The 20378-nt window shown below is 35.6% G+C and overlaps 1 protein-coding gene across 2 annotated transcripts in view; it reads right to left on the reverse strand.

The window, feature by feature from the left end:
• Ascc3 (activating signal cointegrator 1 complex subunit 3) overlaps positions 1-20378 on the reverse strand; it is a 267615-nt gene that overhangs the window by 154568 nt on the left and 92669 nt on the right. For both annotated transcript variants that reach the window (XM_031347189.1, XM_031347190.1), the window contains 3 exons: positions 13043-13177; positions 5519-5710; positions 4992-5216 (listed from right to left, as the gene is read on the reverse strand). In XM_031347189.1, coding sequence (XP_031203049.1) covers positions 4992-5216; positions 5519-5710; positions 13043-13177 — 552 coding nt within the window. The remainder of the gene's footprint in view (positions 1-4991; positions 5217-5518; positions 5711-13042; positions 13178-20378) is intronic.

The raw sequence follows: 20378 nt of genomic DNA on the forward strand, positions 1-20378 counted from the left end.
AAAAAAAACCCAAAAAACAAAAAAAAACAAAAAAACCTTATGCACATCCTATTACATTTCAGATGTTAATAGTGAACATGGGAATATGAAACAATCAGTTAACACATGGTATGTTAGCAATTAACCTTTCTTCCCAACCTTTCTTCCCCCTTACATCTCTATCCTCCACGTGCTGAAAGCGCATGACTACTGTATTACTGTCCAGACGCTCAGCAGTATTGTTGACTTTCCAAGTCCTAGCATCCAGCTGCAGTGCTGACTTAGCTGGGTTTACTCTGCCAACCTCACTTTCCACAACTGATACAGCCCTCACTTCCTTTTCCTCCACTAACCCTCATGGTCTCAAAAAAGGCTTCTAAAAAGTTCAGCTGTCGACTCTGGGCCTTATACATTCTGTCTTGAAATGTTCCTTTGAAAAGTTAGTAAAATTAGTAAAAATTTAAATAAAAAGAACCTAGTCTGACATCCCCTTTCTCCTATTTAATGTCAGATATTTTAATACAGGCAGTATTCTAGGTGTTCCCCAACCAACTTCGTTCCTACACTATACCCAATAAAATATTCTTCCTATGCAGGTAACTAGCTAACTAACTAACTCACTCGTGTGTGTGTGTGCGCATGTGCGTGTGTCTGTGTGTAGGTTATAATGTCTTATCAAGTATGAACTATTTTTCTTATGATCATATAGCATTATTTTAACATAAAAGAGATCAAGATTTATAAAAACACAGAATCAGCTTCATCAGTAAATGAACCTGAGCGAGCAGCTGCTCAGCCTCTGATAAGATGAAACGGAGATGCAGGTATCACTCATCTGCTCAAGTAATGCGCATCTTGTAATGATTCACAAAAAGGAAAGACACTGAACCGAAAAATACATGTTCATTTCATGGTCCACATTATTATGAGGCTAGTCCTTTATCGCCACCTTGTGACATAAATGAAAAGTGTCTTGTAACTATAAGCTGCCACCTGGTGACAGCTTTTTTGTGCTATATCTTTGGAATTTATTCATTCATCTTACCAGTCAGCAGTAAGCCTGTACATTCCGTACAAAGATACTTGCATAAAAGCATGGTCCATGGCCACATGCCAGTCCCCCTGCATGAAGTTGGAACTCATAACCAAACTCAACTCCCCTGAATCACAATGGATTCATACTCAACAATGGTTTTCAAATACAGATGTGTGAATGATGAAAATGTTATAGTATAAAATCCATTAAAGAAAATGTAACTCACCCCATTTGGAAATTTAGATATATAACTTAAATTATACTTCATACCTAATTGATATATTAAAGTTTAATATGTAAGGATGTTTTGATTATTTGTATCATATGTATGCCTTGAAAATTGGTTAAAATCATATAAAATCTAAATAAGCAAGTTTATAGTCATGACTGTGTATGTACACGCGCACACACACACACACACACACACACACACACACACGCACACACACACGCACACACCTTTGATACATAAAAAAATGTGTTCCCACCACTCATTTATTTTAAGGCTGGAAATAAGCACATGGGGCTGAGTATCAAGGGATTATATAGTAAATCAATTGTGGTATGTGCTACATAGCGAAATAGAACGGGCATGTAATAGATTTCTCACAAACCAACAAGGGTACTATTTTATAAATGAGAATAAAAAAAAACAAACAAACAAAAGAATATAAAAAACTGGACACTGAAGGTGACCAGGTCAGAAGAATGCCTTTCTAGAGCAAAGGACTTCCACTGGGAAATAAGCAGAGGCAGACTGTGAAAACAAGGTTCTACATGAGTTGAGTATATGTATATGTATTAGTATATATACAGCATGTATGGGATTCTTCTGAAGAATAAATATTAGAATATAGGAAAAGTATCCTAGTTTAAAAACTGGCTGAGATTTAAAGGGTAAGAAGAGAGTAGGAGAAGAGTGACATCCTCTGAAAACGTGTTAAAAAGCTTCAAACACTTGCTTTCTCTCGGTGCAAACTCACGTGACCTTGTAAAGGGAATGCACTTGTGACCTTTCAGCTTTATGATTATGGAGTTATCTTATGAGATATCAAAGAGCAAAGATATGCATAAAACATTGATGTTCAGATTATACTTAATTATTTGTCTAATTAGTTAAAATTGTATTCATAAAGTCAAAGCCATTAGAGGCAATGTTCTTCTTCTAGTTTAACTTGATCTTGGCATTAATCACTGCTAATATTGAGTCTTAACAAAGATAGGGTAAACACAAATCCACGATCTTAATAATACAGCACAGATTTACACTATAAAATGATTCAAACTTGACTTCCTGTTTTACCAAAATTAATTTCACATTCAACTTGTATTATTATCAGGAAATTAGAAATTTCAGTAGAGCGAGGTAAAAAAAAAATTAGCAGTGATTATACCTCATTACAAAGGCTAAAAAATTCAAAGTATGGATGTCTTTTATGTACCTAAATGGAATTATGCTCATAGTGAGATGACATTTCTGAAAATGGAATGTCTATGAAGTAGTTAGTGATGAAAATATGTACCATTATTTTGATACTTTGGTTCAGAGGACGCCTAGTTTCACTGATACTATTGTACTGTTCTAAACGATAAGAAAAGGGTTTGATTCTGTTTGTATTTCCTGTATACTTATAAGAGCACTTGGGTTTACTACTTTTAAAAAGTGGTCAAACTTAGATATTAGTTCTAAGTTGACTAAATCTTAGACTCCACAAACTTAAGAATAAAGTTACGTAGAAATCTGTCTTCAATGGGATGGCTACCGCTGTGATAAAACTCCAAAGCCAAGGAAACTAGGGGACAAAGGGATTTATTTCATCTTAACCTTGTAGTCCATCATCCAGGGAAGTCAGGGAAAGGATCTGAAGCAGGAGTTGATGCAGAGGCCACGGAGGAGTGCCATTTACTGGCTTGTTCTTGATGGCCTAACAGCCTTCTTACAGCACTCTAGACCACCAACCCAGGGGTGGCACAGTGGACTGGGCCTCTGACTTCCCACAGCCCCTTTGGTGAGGTCATTTCCTCAACTGAAGTTCTCTCTTTCAAACTGAGTCTTTAGCCTCAAGGGAACATAACAACCAGCTCACACAACCTTCTCGCACTATAAAAGTCGGGGAAACTATTGCTGATATTTTAAAAAATATTTAGTCTAGATCACGAGGAAAAACAAAGTACCAATACAAGGAAATATCTCCGGTTTAATTGACTACATTTTATCTAAGATGTGCCAAATATAAGCTCCATAAAATAGACTGGATTTAATGGACCTGTGCGTTCAAATACTATTTTCAAAAATCAACTTCAAGTGACCTTGAGGTGCTAGAGATACCTGAGGATACTGCTAGGCATTATAACTGAAAAAAGAAGAGAATGCTCATAAAACATGCAAGTTATTTATATCTAGTTATTTAAATTATTCAATCATGGTCAAAAACAAGGACTGAAACTGAGATATTATAGATTGTCCTGGAGTCAAATTTATCTACTAGTTTTTAACTAGCCTGTAATTTTCTTAGTAGAAAATAGAGCCTTTTATTACCCTTCCCCTTTTCATTTATAGAATACTTTTATTAGTGTTATCTGCATGTGTCATGTGTGTCATGGCATAGATAATGTTATTTCCATCTACCACGTGGGTCCTGAGGAACAAAGGAACAGACCTTAGTCCTCGGCTTTGGCACAAGGGCCTTTCCCATTGGCTATCTATCTGCCTGCCCCTCATGCTTTTTTTTCCAAATCTCCAATCATTGGTGTCTTTCTGACCTCATCTAGAGCTTTCACAAAGGTTTTTTGTTTGTTTGTTTGTTTTGCGGTAGCCTGGCACCCAATGTATTCTCTCCCCCTGAACCCTTCGGCCACACATGCAACACATCTTTGATGCCACTGCACTGTGTTTCCAGGAGTTCTGATCCTCCTTTGGCCACTATTCTTAACAGAGAACTGTGTCAGTTTGCTTTTCAAACTCTAGAGAGAAAACATGAATAATACAAGCAGGATGTCACAGACACTTCTATAATCCATGAAGAAGGACAAGGCATAGACTAGCATACATTGTGACTATATGCCCTTCATTTATTTCACACTCACATAAAAACCCACTGAACTAACTAACACAACTTCAGGCTAAGAAAGGAAACTGGTATAGGAAAGTACACAATACCACAGCAATAATTAAGAATGCATAGGAACTGAAAACAGCTAATGTTTGAGATATAGATTCTAAATTGTTAAAAATGTTTATATTGTTTGCCACTTAAGATGCTAGATGCTTGGGCTGCTGGGGTCAGTTAGGTGTGAGCACAGAAACTGCACAAACACATACGCAAAACAAATTTTGATACTCAAGCTCAAAGTTCAGTTTTGTATAATTTGTATAAAATTTTTACAACGAAGCTATCAAATGATCTAATAAAATAAAGTAACTTTATAAATCTAGTAAAGTTTTATTAGAAAGGCAAAATACAAATGTACATTGCTACTATTGCTATTTATTTCCCTAGCCTCTATTAAGTTAGCTTAGATTTCTGATACAGAGCAAATTTCATAGTTACCAACAAGTTCTCATCAGTCCTGTTAATATTTTACACTGCTGTGAATTAAGCAACATTCTGCCATTTATCCTATTATTTTCTCTATTTTTAAAGATGTAATTTAAACCCCTCTCTCTCTCTCTCTCTCTCTCTCTCTCTCTCTCTCTCTCTCTCTCTCTCTCTCTGTGTGTGTGTGTGTGTGTGTGTACAAGCAAACAGATACCAGACAAGGCCATAAGCAGGTGTCAGGTTCCTTGGGGCTGGCCTTTCAGGGTAGTTGGGTGGGAAGCAAATGCAGATCTTTTGGGAGCGCAGTGAGCAAGCGCCCTCACCAACTGAGCCATCTCGGCAGCCTCTATCTTGCCTCTTCCCAATCACAATAGTCCTAATACTACAAATAAACAACCAATTCAATCTTTCTCAACATTTTACTTCCAAGTTCTTACCTCTGCATTTAGGTTATCTGCAAGGCTTTCCAGAAACTGACTCTCAATTGGGTTTTGTTGAGTGAGCAAACTGAGGTAATGGCTGAGTTTATCATGGGTTGTTATAATGATTCCTTCCCCAAATTTGTCAAATTGCGGTCGTCCGGCTCGGCCAAATATCTGCATGACATCTAAAATTCCAAGGTCAACAAAGGAGCCTCTTTTGGCAGCATATATTTGTGTTCCCTAGATGAGGAAAAGTTAATAAAATTTACATAAGCACACACATATAATCCTGAAGAGCTGGAACCTGAAATTGGGCAAATATGGGAAGATTTCAAAAGTATACTTTAAATAATCCCTTCATCAGGTAGGATAGAGTTAAATTCTGTAATATAAACTAGACTTTTACTAGAGAAAATAATTCTGGCTAAAACAACATTTGGTCAATGAAACAGACAGATCACAAACTTTTTGTAAATAAATCAGTTCGGGAGCTTGCTTTAACAGACACACAAATCCATGAGCAAAGGGCGGTGAGCTCCTACCTTGATGATAACGGCATGAGCAGGAAGATTGACACCCCAGGCTAATGTGGCTGTACACACGAGGACTTTGATATGCCCGTTTGAGAACAAATTTTCAACCAGATTTCTGTCTTGCCGAAGCATCCCGGCATGATGAATGCTAAAGCCATCTGAAAATAATTCTCGCACTTGCTTATTTCTTGACTTTTGTACCTAGACATTAAAAAAATAAAATAAAAAGGCAGTTATTTAGTATTTAACAGCAATTGCTATATCTCACACACACTGAATGAGTTTATCAAAGAGAGTGAAATTATTTTAATGTTTCTTAAAGTATAACTTGGTAACAGTGCATTACACAAATATCATCTTGTGTCTTAAAATTTTGCAGAAAGCCCACAGTGTTCACCTACAGCTGTGTTCATGTTCCAATTTGGTGGGAAGGTACTGGATCACATTTCCCCTACAGCCATACATCTACTTCGAATGCACTAATTTCCTTGTTAGTATCGGTTCTTTGGACTGGTTTGAACTTGTGAGCTCTGCATAAGTTTTATACCAAAGACTGTATAAACTAATTGATAAAACTCACTGAAGTATTTTTATGAAACTAAGGATATTAGTGTAATACTTTTAAAAGATATTTAATAATAAAACCTCTTGGGGAGATCTTATATCTTTATTTATTATTGTTTTGGAAAAAATCTTATTATCAATAGGAGCTTATTTTTGACTAACTTTTTCCATATATGAATATGGCGGGGAATGAGAGGTCAGGGAGCTGGAGTTCTAATCCAGGCCTTGCCATAAAGATTGCATTGTGAGTCACATTTTCCTTTTTTTTTAATTGATACTTTCTTTATTTACATCTCATATGATATCTCCTTTCCCTGTTTCCTCTCCGAAAAAAGAAATATAAAATAAAATAAAATAAAAATAAAAAAACAAAACAAAACCCCTGTTCCCTTCCCCCTCCCCCTGCTCACCAAGAAATAAACTATAGAAAAGATCACTTCATACATTCTGCTTATACATTGTGTATAATAAATTAGTAAACTACACCACCTAGTGGCCAATCAAGTAAATGACAACCTATACACTTTGAAAGTTCCAAAGACAATATACACCTAACAAAATGCAAATGCACTCTTTATATTTGTGTAGAAAAAAATAACAGACTTTATGAGTAACTAAAGACTTACATTTGAATTTGCAATGTCTACCACAGGCCATGTTCAGAGGCACTACTGGAAGGGAATGGAGTGTTTTGGAGGTGGAGCCTTCTGCCTGGTGGGAGCTGATCAGTGTGGTGGGGCCTTTTAAGGGCATCAGTTTGGTCTCCTAGTTCAGGCCACTGCCATGTAAGGAATTTCTGTTACACACTCTTGTGTTCCTTAACTCTGTGATCCCTTCCCTATTCTGACGGCCTACAACTCTTTGGAACAAAGCTGAAATATATCTTTCCTATCACAAGTTATTTTTGGCAGGTATCTATTTGGTCAGAGATGTCAAGTAATAAATGTACTATACTTGATCACATTGCCTTTTTCTGTTTAGAGCTGAGATATTATTTTCAAATTTCTTGAAGCCTCTCTTATGAATATCAAAGACCATGAAAGTATTTACTAAAAGATAACAGAATTCCTTCGAAAGCCAAAAAAGGAGGGAGGCCACTTGACCAATTACTCTTCTCTAACGTTAAAAGAGGGCACTCAGAGCTAACAGAGCGGTACAATTGTACTGCAGGATGGCTGCCTGCTTCTGCTGAGGCCTGCCTGTGGACTGCCTGCACTAGAATAACCAGATATACTTCTTACCAACGTAGGATCCAGTGACAAACCTGAGATAGGACACTGATGATACAGGTTGTCACACACACACACACACACACACACACACACACACACACACAAACACATTTTGCTTTTCTCATTCTATAACAGATTTCCAAGAATTTATAAAAAATTAAGTTGAAAAGTAAATATAGTTCTAATTTCACTTAAAGCCATCAATTTGCTGTCTAACATTATGTAATGGATTCATAGATCAGCAATGCATGTGAGTGCACATCACTCTGCAACTTCACGACATTGAGCTCACAGCTCTTGTTAAATTATGCCATTCCTCTGCATAATGTGGATTGCTCATTGTCACTTTAAGTTTCTCTGGCTTCTTTTTTTAAAAACAATACTTTAACTGACATACACTGACAGAATATAGTACTGGGGTTAAAAAGATATTTCCTTACAAGAACACATTGAGCATATTCTAAGCATCTTCTACCCCCACAGCTCATGTTCCCATTTCTCTTGCAACATTCCCTGCAGAGATCTATGTGTTACCCCAGTTTCCCTTGTACCTTCATGCCCTATATGCATTGAAGGTTTTCTGTACGTATATAAAAACGTAAGTTAAGCAAATGAGAAAAAAAACATGGTATCTCTCTGGAACTGATTTGAGTCACCAAATGTAAGGATCTCCAGGTACAACCATTTTCCCTTATTATGCAACTTCATTCTTTTTTATGGCTGAAAAATACACTGTGCATATAAAACAATCTTTCTAATTCCATTCATCTGTTGACAGACTCTTAGGGTAATTCTGGTGTTATTGTTACTTTTTAGATTTTATTTGCAAGACAGGGTGTAACACTAGTCTGTCACAATAGTCTGACACTTTTATTATAGACCAGGCTCATCCTGAGCTCACACAGATCTGCCTACACAATCTGTCTTTAAAGTGCTAGGATTAGAAGAATGTGCCACCATACTAGGCCTCTTTATTCTCAAGTTTAAATTTTAGATCTGAATTTTTGACTTGTGGTCTGTCCTATTTCACAGTACAGATGAAGTAGTGATGAGCCAAAGAATATAAATCTGAAAAATTGTTACTTTTAAAATAGTATGAAAACAACTAGTTTTCATACTATGGGTGATCAATTCCATGACTGTATTTACATAGCAACCCCTGACATATTCAGAATACAAAAAGATCATTTACAACAGCAGTTCTCAACCTATGGGTTACCCCTTTGGGGGTGAAACGACCTTTCACAGGGGTCACATATCAGATATATTGCATATTAGATATTTACAATAAGATTCATAATCATTTTATGGTTGGCAGTCATAACTTTAGGAAAATTGAGAACTGGCTTACAGTATCACAGGCCCATGCAATGTTTCTTTACAGACAAACCCTCATACCCTAAACTCCCTGCAACTACTGATCTGTTTTTCTACAGGATGTCTGTCACTTGTAGGAATGTTACACAAATTTAACCACACAGTATATTCTGGACTGGTTTCTATCATCTATCTTAAATGTCTTTAGGACTCATGTAAGTTGATGTGTGCAAATGGTTCACTACATACTCTAATTTTTACTGGAGCACTTCTCATTGGTGTGGATGGACATATCACAAGATGTTAATCTATTTTCATAATATATGACTTTAGGTGGACCTCCTGCAAAAATTGATACTCATTTGTGTGTCTACGAATCCATGTTTTCATTTCCCTAGTATAGTGTAAATAGTTGAGCTGTTGAGTCATATGGTAATTGTATATTAAGCTTCAGGAAATCAGCAAACCATTCCCAAAGGGCAGTAACATTTGCATTTGTATCAAAACAGAATGAGAACTTCCACTGCTTCTTACATACGCCTGTACTTACATTGTCAGTTAAATTGCTTTCTAGACATTATAAAAGGTATATGGTAGAAGGTATAATATGGTAAAAGGTATGAGGTATCTGAGCATGGTTCTGACTGGCATTTCTCTAACAGTTAACATTTATTATTTTTCTACATTCATGGATTAACATACCTAATTAGTTACTCAAGTTATTATAATGGAAATTTAAGATTGAAGATCAGAGTGTCTCACAGGAAGATCCTTGTAGTAATATTTTTATTTACCTATGCACAACATAGTCAACAACTTGATCTAATAAGATAATTTTATGCTAATCAAACTCAAATTTATGACTATTTTAAATTAAACTCTTAAGAAAAAAATTACTTTATATAAATGAGTATATTGTCACTGTCTTCAGACACATCAGAAATGGGCATCAGATCCCATTACAGATGTTTGTGAGCCACCCTGTGGTTGCTGGGAATTGAACTCAGGACCTTTGGAAGAGTAGTCAGTGCTCTTAACCATTGAGCCATCTCTCTGCAGATGTGGATGCTTGGAGCCAACCATCAGACTGAGCTCAGGGACCCCAGTGGGGGAATTTCCCAGAGGGAAATTGAAACAGGAAATAGGCATGCTCTTTATATAATATATACACTGAAGTGAAAGATCTACATAGAAAATAATCACGAGTAAAAAATAAGACATACCTGATTTTATATGCAATTTAATATTGGCCAAGAACATGAACCATTTAACGAAAATGAAATATAAATGTCTAAGTTAGAAAGTGCTCAGTCTTTCACATACATACCAAAGCACCAAAAAAATAAATAAATGATGAAGTAACAGAGACAGAGATATAGCTCAGTTGATTAGATGCTCCTCTAACATGAGGAAATACTTTTTCTATCACCCAACTAGATGTGGTGACACCTTCTGTAATCCCAGCACTCCCTAAGTAGAGGCAGAGAGGGATCAAAAATTCAAGGAGCTAGAGAACAGCCTGAGACAAGTGAGTCCCTGTCCCAGAAATGTGGGACATGAAGGGCATGCAAGAGGACTCAACTCAGCAGATGTAGGTTCTCACCAACCAGCCTGATTACTTCATTTTCATTCCTTGATCAACATCATAGAAGGAGAGAATAGACTCTAGAAAATTATCCTCAGGATTCCATGCTAAATAAATGTAAAATTACACACACACACACACACACACACACACACACACACACACACACACACACACATTTTTCTCTATGTATTTATTATTGACCTGAGAACTTGACACTGTCTAGTGCTAGCAAGGGGATGTTAAAGGAAGCGGCTTTTTGAGGAACATACTCATTAGTGGGTAATATGGGATGATTCACCAAAGCTCTACATGAATTCTTGTGGGGAAGGAAAATGCACTTCTGCTTTGGGTCCTGCAGCATCTTGACTTGTCTAGATATGTGTATCATTCATGCCCTCTTCTTTTTCTCACATGAATAATTAGCCAACTTCAGATTCTGTTCAGCTTCTCCCGAAGAGTAACCACAGAATATTAATACATCACTTCTGCCTTGAAAATTAAAGACGACTCCATGTTTCCTTCAAATGTCTCTTATTTTCCTTTATCTGTAGTCTCTTCTCCTTGGAATGCCTTATCCTTACTGACTGCCTAATGAAATTCAAGACCACTAGCTTAATCCACTTCTATTTTTTGTGTGCAATGAACTGCTTACTGTTTTCTTAAAATGCAACTTACCATATTCTGTTCGATAGTTTCATATTTACTTATTTCTAAAGTCTATGTGAAATTACCAGGGTCATAAGGGCAGAAGAACCCCTACCCTTGCCAGTCTCTCATTATTTACAGTGATATTTACAGTGATATGTTGACAAGTGATCAACAGAATTAGTTGGTGTTAATTCTAATAAACTTTAAAATAGTTATTAATCTTCTAATATTTATTTATTTTATATGTTTGGATGTTTTGACTGCAAATGTACATGCGTATGTACATGTGCCATGTGCATTCCTGGTGCCTTAGTAAGTCAGAAGAGAGCATCAATCTCCTGGATTGGGAGTTACGGATGGTTGTAAACCACCATGTAGGTGCTGGAACCACTCCTATGTGCTGTATCATCTCCTTAGCCCCTAGAGTCATTTATTCCTAATAAAGTAATAGTGAATAATTGTCCATACTGTCCTTTAAGACCCCTCCAAAGCTGCATATTTTGCTTTTACTCTCGAGCATTCCCAGATTTAAGATATTAAGCATGAAGGTAGTATATAGAGAGACTTTAAGCCATCACCTTACTTTAGAACTCTGAATGCACTGGTGCTTCTGAAACTCTATGAGCATGGCTGTTGTCAGATTGTCTCCGGATGTTTAAGGTTTTCATTTTTGTTTTTCCTTGTCGGATGTATGTGTGCCTAGACCCTGGCAGAGCTCAGAAAATGGTGTCAGTCCTCCAGGAACGGGAGCTGCAGGTAGCTGTGAGCAATCCCAGTCTCTACAGGGGAAGCACGGGTTCTTCACTCGCACAGCCATCACTCTAGCCTTAAATATATTTAGGTTTTTTGGTTTTTTTCCCCTTTTACAATTTATTGTAAAAAAATAAAAATATTGTAAAGATTAAAAAAAAAGTTAATTATATCTGGCAAGCTCTTTTTCCACTCCAACTTGTCTGCCTGTTTTATTTCTCCTTTTTCTGATACACATGCTAGAAATATCATGTTTAGTTTGTTATTGAATTATTAAGTATATACATCATACAGATATAATACTCTATTGTGGCTGTGACTATTATTTTCCCAACTTGATTATTGCTTTATAGCTCATTGTTTTGTGGCTCTGTCTTTTAATTTAAATCCTGGGAAGCAGAGGCAGGTAGATTTCTGAGTTCAAGGCCAGCCTGGTCTACAGAGTGAGTTCTAGGAAACAAAAACAAAAAACAAACAAGATCTTGACTTTTTAGAGACAAAAGGTTTTTTTGTTTTTGTTTTGTTTTGTTTTTAATACACACACACACATACTTTAAATATTCTACACTAGATTTAGTATTCCTAACCACTTCTTTATTGACTACTTTCTCTTATGGTCACTGATCAGTGTCTAGTTTTTCTTTTGTTTTGTTTTGTTTTTTAACATATACTATATTGAATATTTCTCTTAGTTGAAAATGGCTCATCATTTGGAACAACTAAAGAAGAGACTAACTAGAAGTTTCTGTTGAGCAAATTAGAGTAATATGTATCTGAAAGCTAATTTAGAGAATACTTTTATGACTATTTTTTAATACCAATAAATTCTCTTTCTTAGTCTTTGCTGCTGAAGTAGTAGCAGCTGAAGTTGACTCAATTTTGTTATAAGCCGTGTTAATGGCTTTACTTTTTTTTTTTTACATCTTCAATCATCTATCACTGTGGCCACATAATATTAGAAATTCTTTTAATTTCTGATTAGTGAAGAAAGATAGTAGGTAGAAATAAAATGCCTCCCTTTACTTTTAGCTTTTACTTTTTGCATATGTGAATTTCATCTCCTTAAATTGATAGTTAACCAGGCAATTTTTGTGATGCCAGTTAATATAGTAATTCTGCTGTTAGTTACAGCAGCTCCAGCCTCGAGGATCCTGCCCTGTTTGAGTTCCTGTCCTGATTTCCTGTGATGCTGAACAGCAGTGTGGTGAGTAAGGTGAATAAACCCTTTCCTCTCTAACTTGCTTTTTGGTCACAGTGTTTCCATCACAGAAAGTGAAACCATAATTAAAATAATAGATTAACTTAAAAATGTGTAAAAAGATTCTCATAAGTTAATGACCCTGTAATATGAACTTCTCAGATTATACGTTTTCCATTGAGACCTATGTACCATGAACATCATATGCACTGGTTCCTGTGTCTCCTGGCACTCACCTGTTTTAATGCATGTCCATACTCTGGTCCTTCGGTGGGTAAAAAGCAGGAAATCTGGCCACTATTTTTTGCTCTCTCTATTAGAGACATAGCTGTCCTTACAGTGGCATTGCGAGCATGTACAAATACCATCACCTAAAATGATGAAAAGAAAGTTATTTAACATTTCAATTTTTTATGATGAAACTTAATAGTAGCCTGGAAACCATTAAATAAAAATTATTATTAAAGTTTCAAAAGAAAATCTCCAATTTCTGAATTAGCCAACATTTAATTGAAAAAAATACATGATAAGGGGAAGTTAAAATTCAGCAACATGACTTATTCATTACAGATCCATGAAGTGATTTACATGCTAATGAATGTATTCGATAAAACTTGGAGTGTAGCTTGTCCATTTCTCTCTTGAAAGCATCATTCATTATGCTTTTACTCACATCCAAATTTAAGAAAGGTCATCTGTCTATATGAAAAATTTATATGATTTGTTTCATAGTCTCAGCCTTCCATATTTTTCTGTTCCTTGACTTACATATGGGAATGTTTATATTCTGGGTTTGTAAACTTACTGTTTTATTTTTACAAGTATGGACAACTAAATTTTGCCTAGAGAGAATTTGGACATGGATTTTTGAACAATGCTGGAATGGTTAAGCATTAATCTTATATAGTAGATGGATGGGACACATTCGGCATAGTGATGTGGGTAAAAGCCTTAAGCCTGGAGTAACATGCTATAGTTTTGACCTTAAACAATGCTTCCCAAGGGCCTGAGATTTAAGGGATCAGCCTACAGCTTGGTACTCCTGTATACTGACTAACACTGTGAGTGGTGGGACTAGTGGAATTTTTGGGACATAATAGACTCTCACAGGGGGAAGCAGACTCTGGTCTTGTCTCTTTGATTATTGTTTCCCAGACTATATGAGATGAATGCTTTTGATTTACCATCCATGCCCCACTTCTGCCTTACCACACCATCAGAAATAACAATACCTACTAAACATAGGCCAAAGACACAGAAATAACCATGCCTACATAATCTCAAAACTATGCAAAGGATAATTCTTTGTTCTTCAAGGTCTTTTTCCCTCAGATATGTTACAATTAAAATTTTCATTATTAAAATGTCTATACTACTCAAAATGACTAAGAGTTCAATACGATTCTTAATAAAATAACAAGGTTTTTTCTTTTCAGAATCAGAAAAAAGAATTCTATATTTTATACTGAAATATAAAAGACATCAAACTGCCAAAGCAAACTTACAACAAAAAATGGCAAAACTGGAAGCATTATACTAGCAAATTAGGAGATACTAAAGAACTATGTAAGGTTCCAAAAACAAAACAAAAACAAAAACAGGACCTTGGATGGCATTAGATAAAAACATACGCAGTGAAGGAGACAACAAATGGAAAACAGAGATCCAGTATGTAATGAAAGAAAATATTAGATGGCTATTTCCTGAATGAAGACCACGAGATTATATAATACTTTACCACTAAGTAGTTGAAATAGACAGTTCTAAAAAAGAAATACAAAGAATTCCCATAAAATGACCCAACTATCATTAGTCACTGAGGAAATATCAAAATAAATTACACTGAAGTTATCACCCTACCCACTGATCTCAAAACAACAAAAACAACAAACCAACAACAACAAACTAACAACAAGTGGTAATAAAGGTGGATGAAGACAGACATCCGCACACTCTTGGCAGCAATGGAAATCAATAGAAAAGAGGACAGATGTGCCTATCACCTCCCTTATCAGGTGTAATTTCCTTGGGTGAGTCCTTTGCATGTGTGTGCACCCGCGCATGCATTCATGGAGGCTTGAGGTTGATGTCAGGAATGGATCACTCCTTTACATCATTTCTTGAAGCAGGGTCCTCAGCTAAACCCAGAACTCACTGACACAGGTAGTCTTGCTAACCAGCTTGCTTTGGAGACCCACTATGTCTACCCTTTGAGGTAGGCATTACGTAAGGCTGCTGTGCTCACGAAGCACTGTATGGGTTCAGGGCATTAAAACTCTTGTCTTAATGCTTATTTGTGCAGGTAGTATGTTAACTACTGAGCAATATTCCCAGCATTTTTAGGTGTTTTGCAACATACACAAATGGTATAATCAAGAAGGTAAATTTTAATTTCTCCTAATTATTTCACAGCTTTAATGAAGAAACATTTTTGAAATATAGTATGTAAACATGAAGTGGAATGATGCTATCATCCAGATATTATTATTGTCTATTTCTAATGTATGGGCAAAATAGTTCTTCACAGTATACTAACAAGCTAAACTAAGAAAACCTAGGTTTGTTTATCTAGACCAAATACAATTTGCTCCAGAAAGTAAAGGTGACCCACACATGAAAGTCTACCAATGCAATATACAACATTAATAGAAGAAACAAAACCACATGATTATCTAAGTTGAAGTTAAAACAAAACAAAAAAAAGCACTTGATAAAACTCAACATTCCTTCAAGAAGAATTTCCCCAACTTACTGGCAAACCCAGTAAAAGCAAAACATGAAAACCCATTAGGCATTATCTCAATGGTGAATGCTGAAAGTTTTCCTCTGAGACTGAGGAAAAAGGCAAAGGTGCGTTCTTCTATTAAATGAACGACACACTACCTGGAAATTCTACTTAAAACAAAATACAAGAAAAGTATGTGAACAGTATTCAAAACTTAAAAGGAGAGGACAGAACTTTACCTATAGCTAAAATAGTCTTTTATTTAAGAAAGAGAAAGCGACTTTTCTCCTCAGGAAAACCACTTTTGTTTAGCAAAACACACACATACACACGGCATATAATATTAGTTGTATTTCTACAAAAAGAACAAGAAAAGCAGAAATTAAACAGCTAATTCCACAGCATCTGAAAGAGTAAAATTTCGAGGAACATATTTTTATATGTTAGATAAAATTTAACCCCAATAGATTTGGACATTTAAAACTATTTTTAAAAACCTACTAAAATTGAAAAATACTTAAATGGAGAAGATATCCTACGTCCAAAGATTTTCAGGCAAAAATTTTAAGATAATACTACCTAAAGCAACATATAAATCCAATGTAATTGCTAACAAAATCCCAACAGCATTTTTCTTTTGTAGAAAAATAAAAACTCACTCTAAAATTCACATGGAATTTTATTTTACTAAAAATAAACATAAACAAAATAAACAAAAAAGTGCAAAATATGAAGTAGGCAGAGTCCCCTTCCCTGACCTTAAAACTTATCACATAATAGTAGAAATCTTACAGTTACTAGCATAAAGATAGTAATATAGATAAATAGGACAAGAATGAAAGCCAATAAAGTATACACACATCTCTGGGTATGTTTATATGTTTATCTGTATGCACAAATGGAGGTCAAAGGTCAATAGCTGATGTCAGCTTGAAGTGGTTTGTTTGTTTGTTTATTTTGGAGACAGGGTCTCTAAAAACCTGCAGCTCGCTGTTCTGGCTTGTCCCATGAGTCTGCCTGTCTCTGCACTTGCACTCTACAGTGCTGGGGTTACACACAGTACTTCCTGAAGCTTTTGAATGGATTCTGGGAATCCAAGCTCAGGTGCCAAAGCTTATGCAGCAAGCACTCTAACCATCAAGACATTCCTCAGGCTCCCAGGTATTTATTTTTTGACAGATTAGCATTTTCTTGAGAAAGACAAACTTTGCATATACAGTCTTTTGACCTTAAGGTAGCACCACGAGAATGAGCTTTCAGTATGGTGCACCTGCCTACCAACAGGAGAGCCTGCACGGCCTTCGTAGGCTGTTTCATTTTGTCCAGGAATCTTTTTGTTTTTCTAGCACAATGTGAACTGCCTTTTTTTGTTTAACCATGTCTGTCGAGAGATCTAGTCATACCTACTACTTTTATCCATTCCTTCGTTAGAAAACATCCTTTTCCTACAGCACAAAAGGGATGGATAAAGATCATTAAATATCCAGCATCAATAACAGTGACATATCCACTAGCAATGGAAGACTGGCAATGGAACCATTACTAAAGTTAATTTCCTCTGCTTATTCTCTATATGTGTGGAACATTAGTCCATCCATAGCTTGACTGCGGTGTGTTATCCTAACTCTGATGAAATCAATGCACATAATATTTCTGATGATGATGATGATGATTGATGATGATGGACAATAGTTTCCATTTGCTTGGAAATTCCCATGGAGAAAGAACAGTCTCTTCAATAAACAGTGCCAGGAAAACAAAGGGTACATGCAAAACTGATGAAAAAAAAAAAAAAAGACCTAAATTTCACAGCTAAGCCTATACAACTCACAGAAGAAAACAGAAAAACAGAAGCAACTCTCCACGTTCTTAAACTTGGCACTAGTTTCCTAAATATAATAAAAGCAAGCAACAGAAATAGAAAAATTGGACAGTAAGTTAAGAACTCTATGTATTAAAAGCCTCATCAAATGAGTGAAAGGAGAGCCCACAGAATGACATATTCCCAAACCATGTGTGTGGTAACAGTTATGAGACATAGCAAGATGAAAGTTCAACTGGGCCTAAAGGTATTGAAAAACCATTTCTGGAGGATGGTATACTGTACAAATGGCCAATAAGCAATGAAAGGATGCTTTGTATCATTATTTCTTGCATTTGGAGATGAGGTCAAAAGCTATCTCGTAGAAACTGGATCACCAAGGATATGGAGGTATTTCCAGGTCTGATTTGAACAGCAGTATTCTATTCAACCATGTTTGTCATGAAAACTCTCACACTGCTATGGAAAATATGAACAGGCACAGTTTTTGTCAAAAGCTTATGTATTTCTTGATGCATTAAACATAATTACCATGAACTACATTTCCTTCCTAGGTAAATATGCAAAAGAAGTAAAATCCCACTGGATATTTCGATGCAAATGTTTTCAAAGCTTCCTCAAGAATGGCCCAGAGATATAAATAATACTAGTGCCCATCAATACATAAACATATAAACAAAACAGCATCTACATGCCACAGTCATTGTATATGCTACCAACAGGGGAAAGTAAAATAAATCAGACATAAAAAGGTAAATATTATATTGCCCCATGTATGTGAAAAAGTCTGGAATTCATCAAGACAGAAAGCAAAAGGCTCTCAGCACTTCCAAGAAATGCAAATTTGGAAGCCAATCTCCTCTTAGAATTTCAGCTTTCCTGTATTTATTACATGCATTATCATAGCTCCTAGAGACAAAAATGAGGGTCTTAGAGGCTACACAGTGAATCCAATCTAATTATAATGGTTAATTTAAAGAAGAACAAAAAAAACATAGTTCTAAAATTCCAAATACCTTGCTCATGGCTTTATGAAAGATGTCAAATATAACTAATATTTGAAAAGTAATATCTAATCTAAAGTACCTTCTAATTTGTTGCCATATCATAAACTTCAACATACTTAATCCATTGCTCAGCCTAGGTAAATACATTAGAGGACAATAAACAGAATAGTGAAGCCTTTGTTGTTATAAAATAGTATCACAAAGGAAAAATATCTTATTGATCTCCAAAATAGTCAAATTCCATCTGCTTTGTTACTGACAGCAGTATCTATTGTGTAGAACAAAAAAGGAAAACCGATGATTATATTACTCATGTAAATATAATTCATTAAAGAATTATTTGATAATTTATAAACTGGACATAGAAGTCCATTATATTGGAACACTATAAAAGCTGTTCTGTTTTCAAGAAAATAACAAAACAAAATGAATTTCTAAGACCTCTTTGAATATGTTTCTTTTTATCTTTACAAAAAAAAAATCACTCAAAAAAGTCTTACTCAAACATACTTTTCTCAAATAATAAATTTATAGTGGATCTTTACTAAAAGGTAGATCTTGTCTTTCTTCTTTCTTCCTTTCTTGTTTTAAGACTTATTTATTCATTTTATGTATGTGATTACACTGTCGCTGTCTTCAGACACACAAGACCAGGGCATCAGATCCCATTACAGATGGTTGTGAGCCATTATGTGATGTGGATGCTGGGAAACTGACCTCAGGACCTTTGGAAGAGAAGTCAGTGCTCTTAAACACTGAGCTATCTCTCTTGCTCCTAGAATTGTATTTCTAATTAGATGTGAAGATATACATTCTTAGTCAGCTTTATTGAAGTAATTATTACCAGGCTTCTATAAACTAATATATTTGATTTCTGAGGTAGAAATATTTTATCCAAATCAATAAAATCTTGGAAATCCTAAAATGTAAAACAAATACAATTAAGCTACTTGTCCTTCTATGTACTACATCAGCAAACACACATTAGTGTATCACAAGACACACAGAATGCACACATCTAAAGGACAGTAAGTACTGTCTCAATGCAGAGAAGTGCAGTGTGAAAAAGTGTGGACAGCAGCATACACACATATACCGACATGCATGCACACATTCAGGTACACCACACATACATACACATGGAAAGAAAAAAGGAGAAAAAGCCTCCCAGTGAATAAATACCTTCCACATGTATATACTACTATATCTTTGAAGATAATCGAATACACCTCATGGGAAAAGTGCTGGATAAGTCACATAAATGGAGCAGGACTCGCTAGTCTTTCTTTTCACATCAGTACACTGGCTTGCCTGTTATTACAGGAATGTACTAATCATCAGACAATGATACTACCAGCACTGAAGGGAATCTAATACTAGGATTTCCTATAAGAAGCATTCTTTGTGCAAATGGGAACACTACACAGCTCATTAAGAGACTACTATATATAAAATTTCAAGATAATATTAGAGTATTCTTATAAGCTGTATTATGGAAAGTGAAAATCTCTTTCTAAAAAATGTAAACTGCTAAAAGCATTCAAAAATTACTCAAAAGCTTAAGTAATGGAAATAAAAGAATGAGACAGGAACATAAAATTACCAGTGGTACAAATGTTAATTATTATAAAGGACTAGGTGAAATAATAGTAAAATTATTTACATAATGAACTATTTCTTTTTTTTTCTATCGAGAGATGTGTGTGTTTACTACAGGATCATTGAGTTTAAATAGTCACACTCAGGATCAAGACCCAGGGGAAATCGAAACCCGCCCATCTAACATAAGCACGAGAAAATCCATAAACACCAGACCGGAGGAGGATCTTGAAAGGAGGGTCCGACAAGCTTTTAACATAGTCATGAGACCTGTCAGCCTTTGCTCTAAGGGGCTGTAGTCAGAGTTCCTCACCGCGGGTGTCCTGCTCCAGCTTGCAGCCTGTTGGGGCTGCTACACAATGGAGTACTACTCAGCTATTAAAAACAATAAATTTATGAAATTCTTAGGGAAATGGATG

Source organism: Mastomys coucha, unplaced genomic scaffold, assembly GCF_008632895.1.
Source record: "Mastomys coucha isolate ucsf_1 unplaced genomic scaffold, UCSF_Mcou_1 pScaffold3, whole genome shotgun sequence".
Lineage (NCBI taxonomy): Eukaryota > Metazoa > Chordata > Mammalia > Rodentia > Muridae > Mastomys > Mastomys coucha.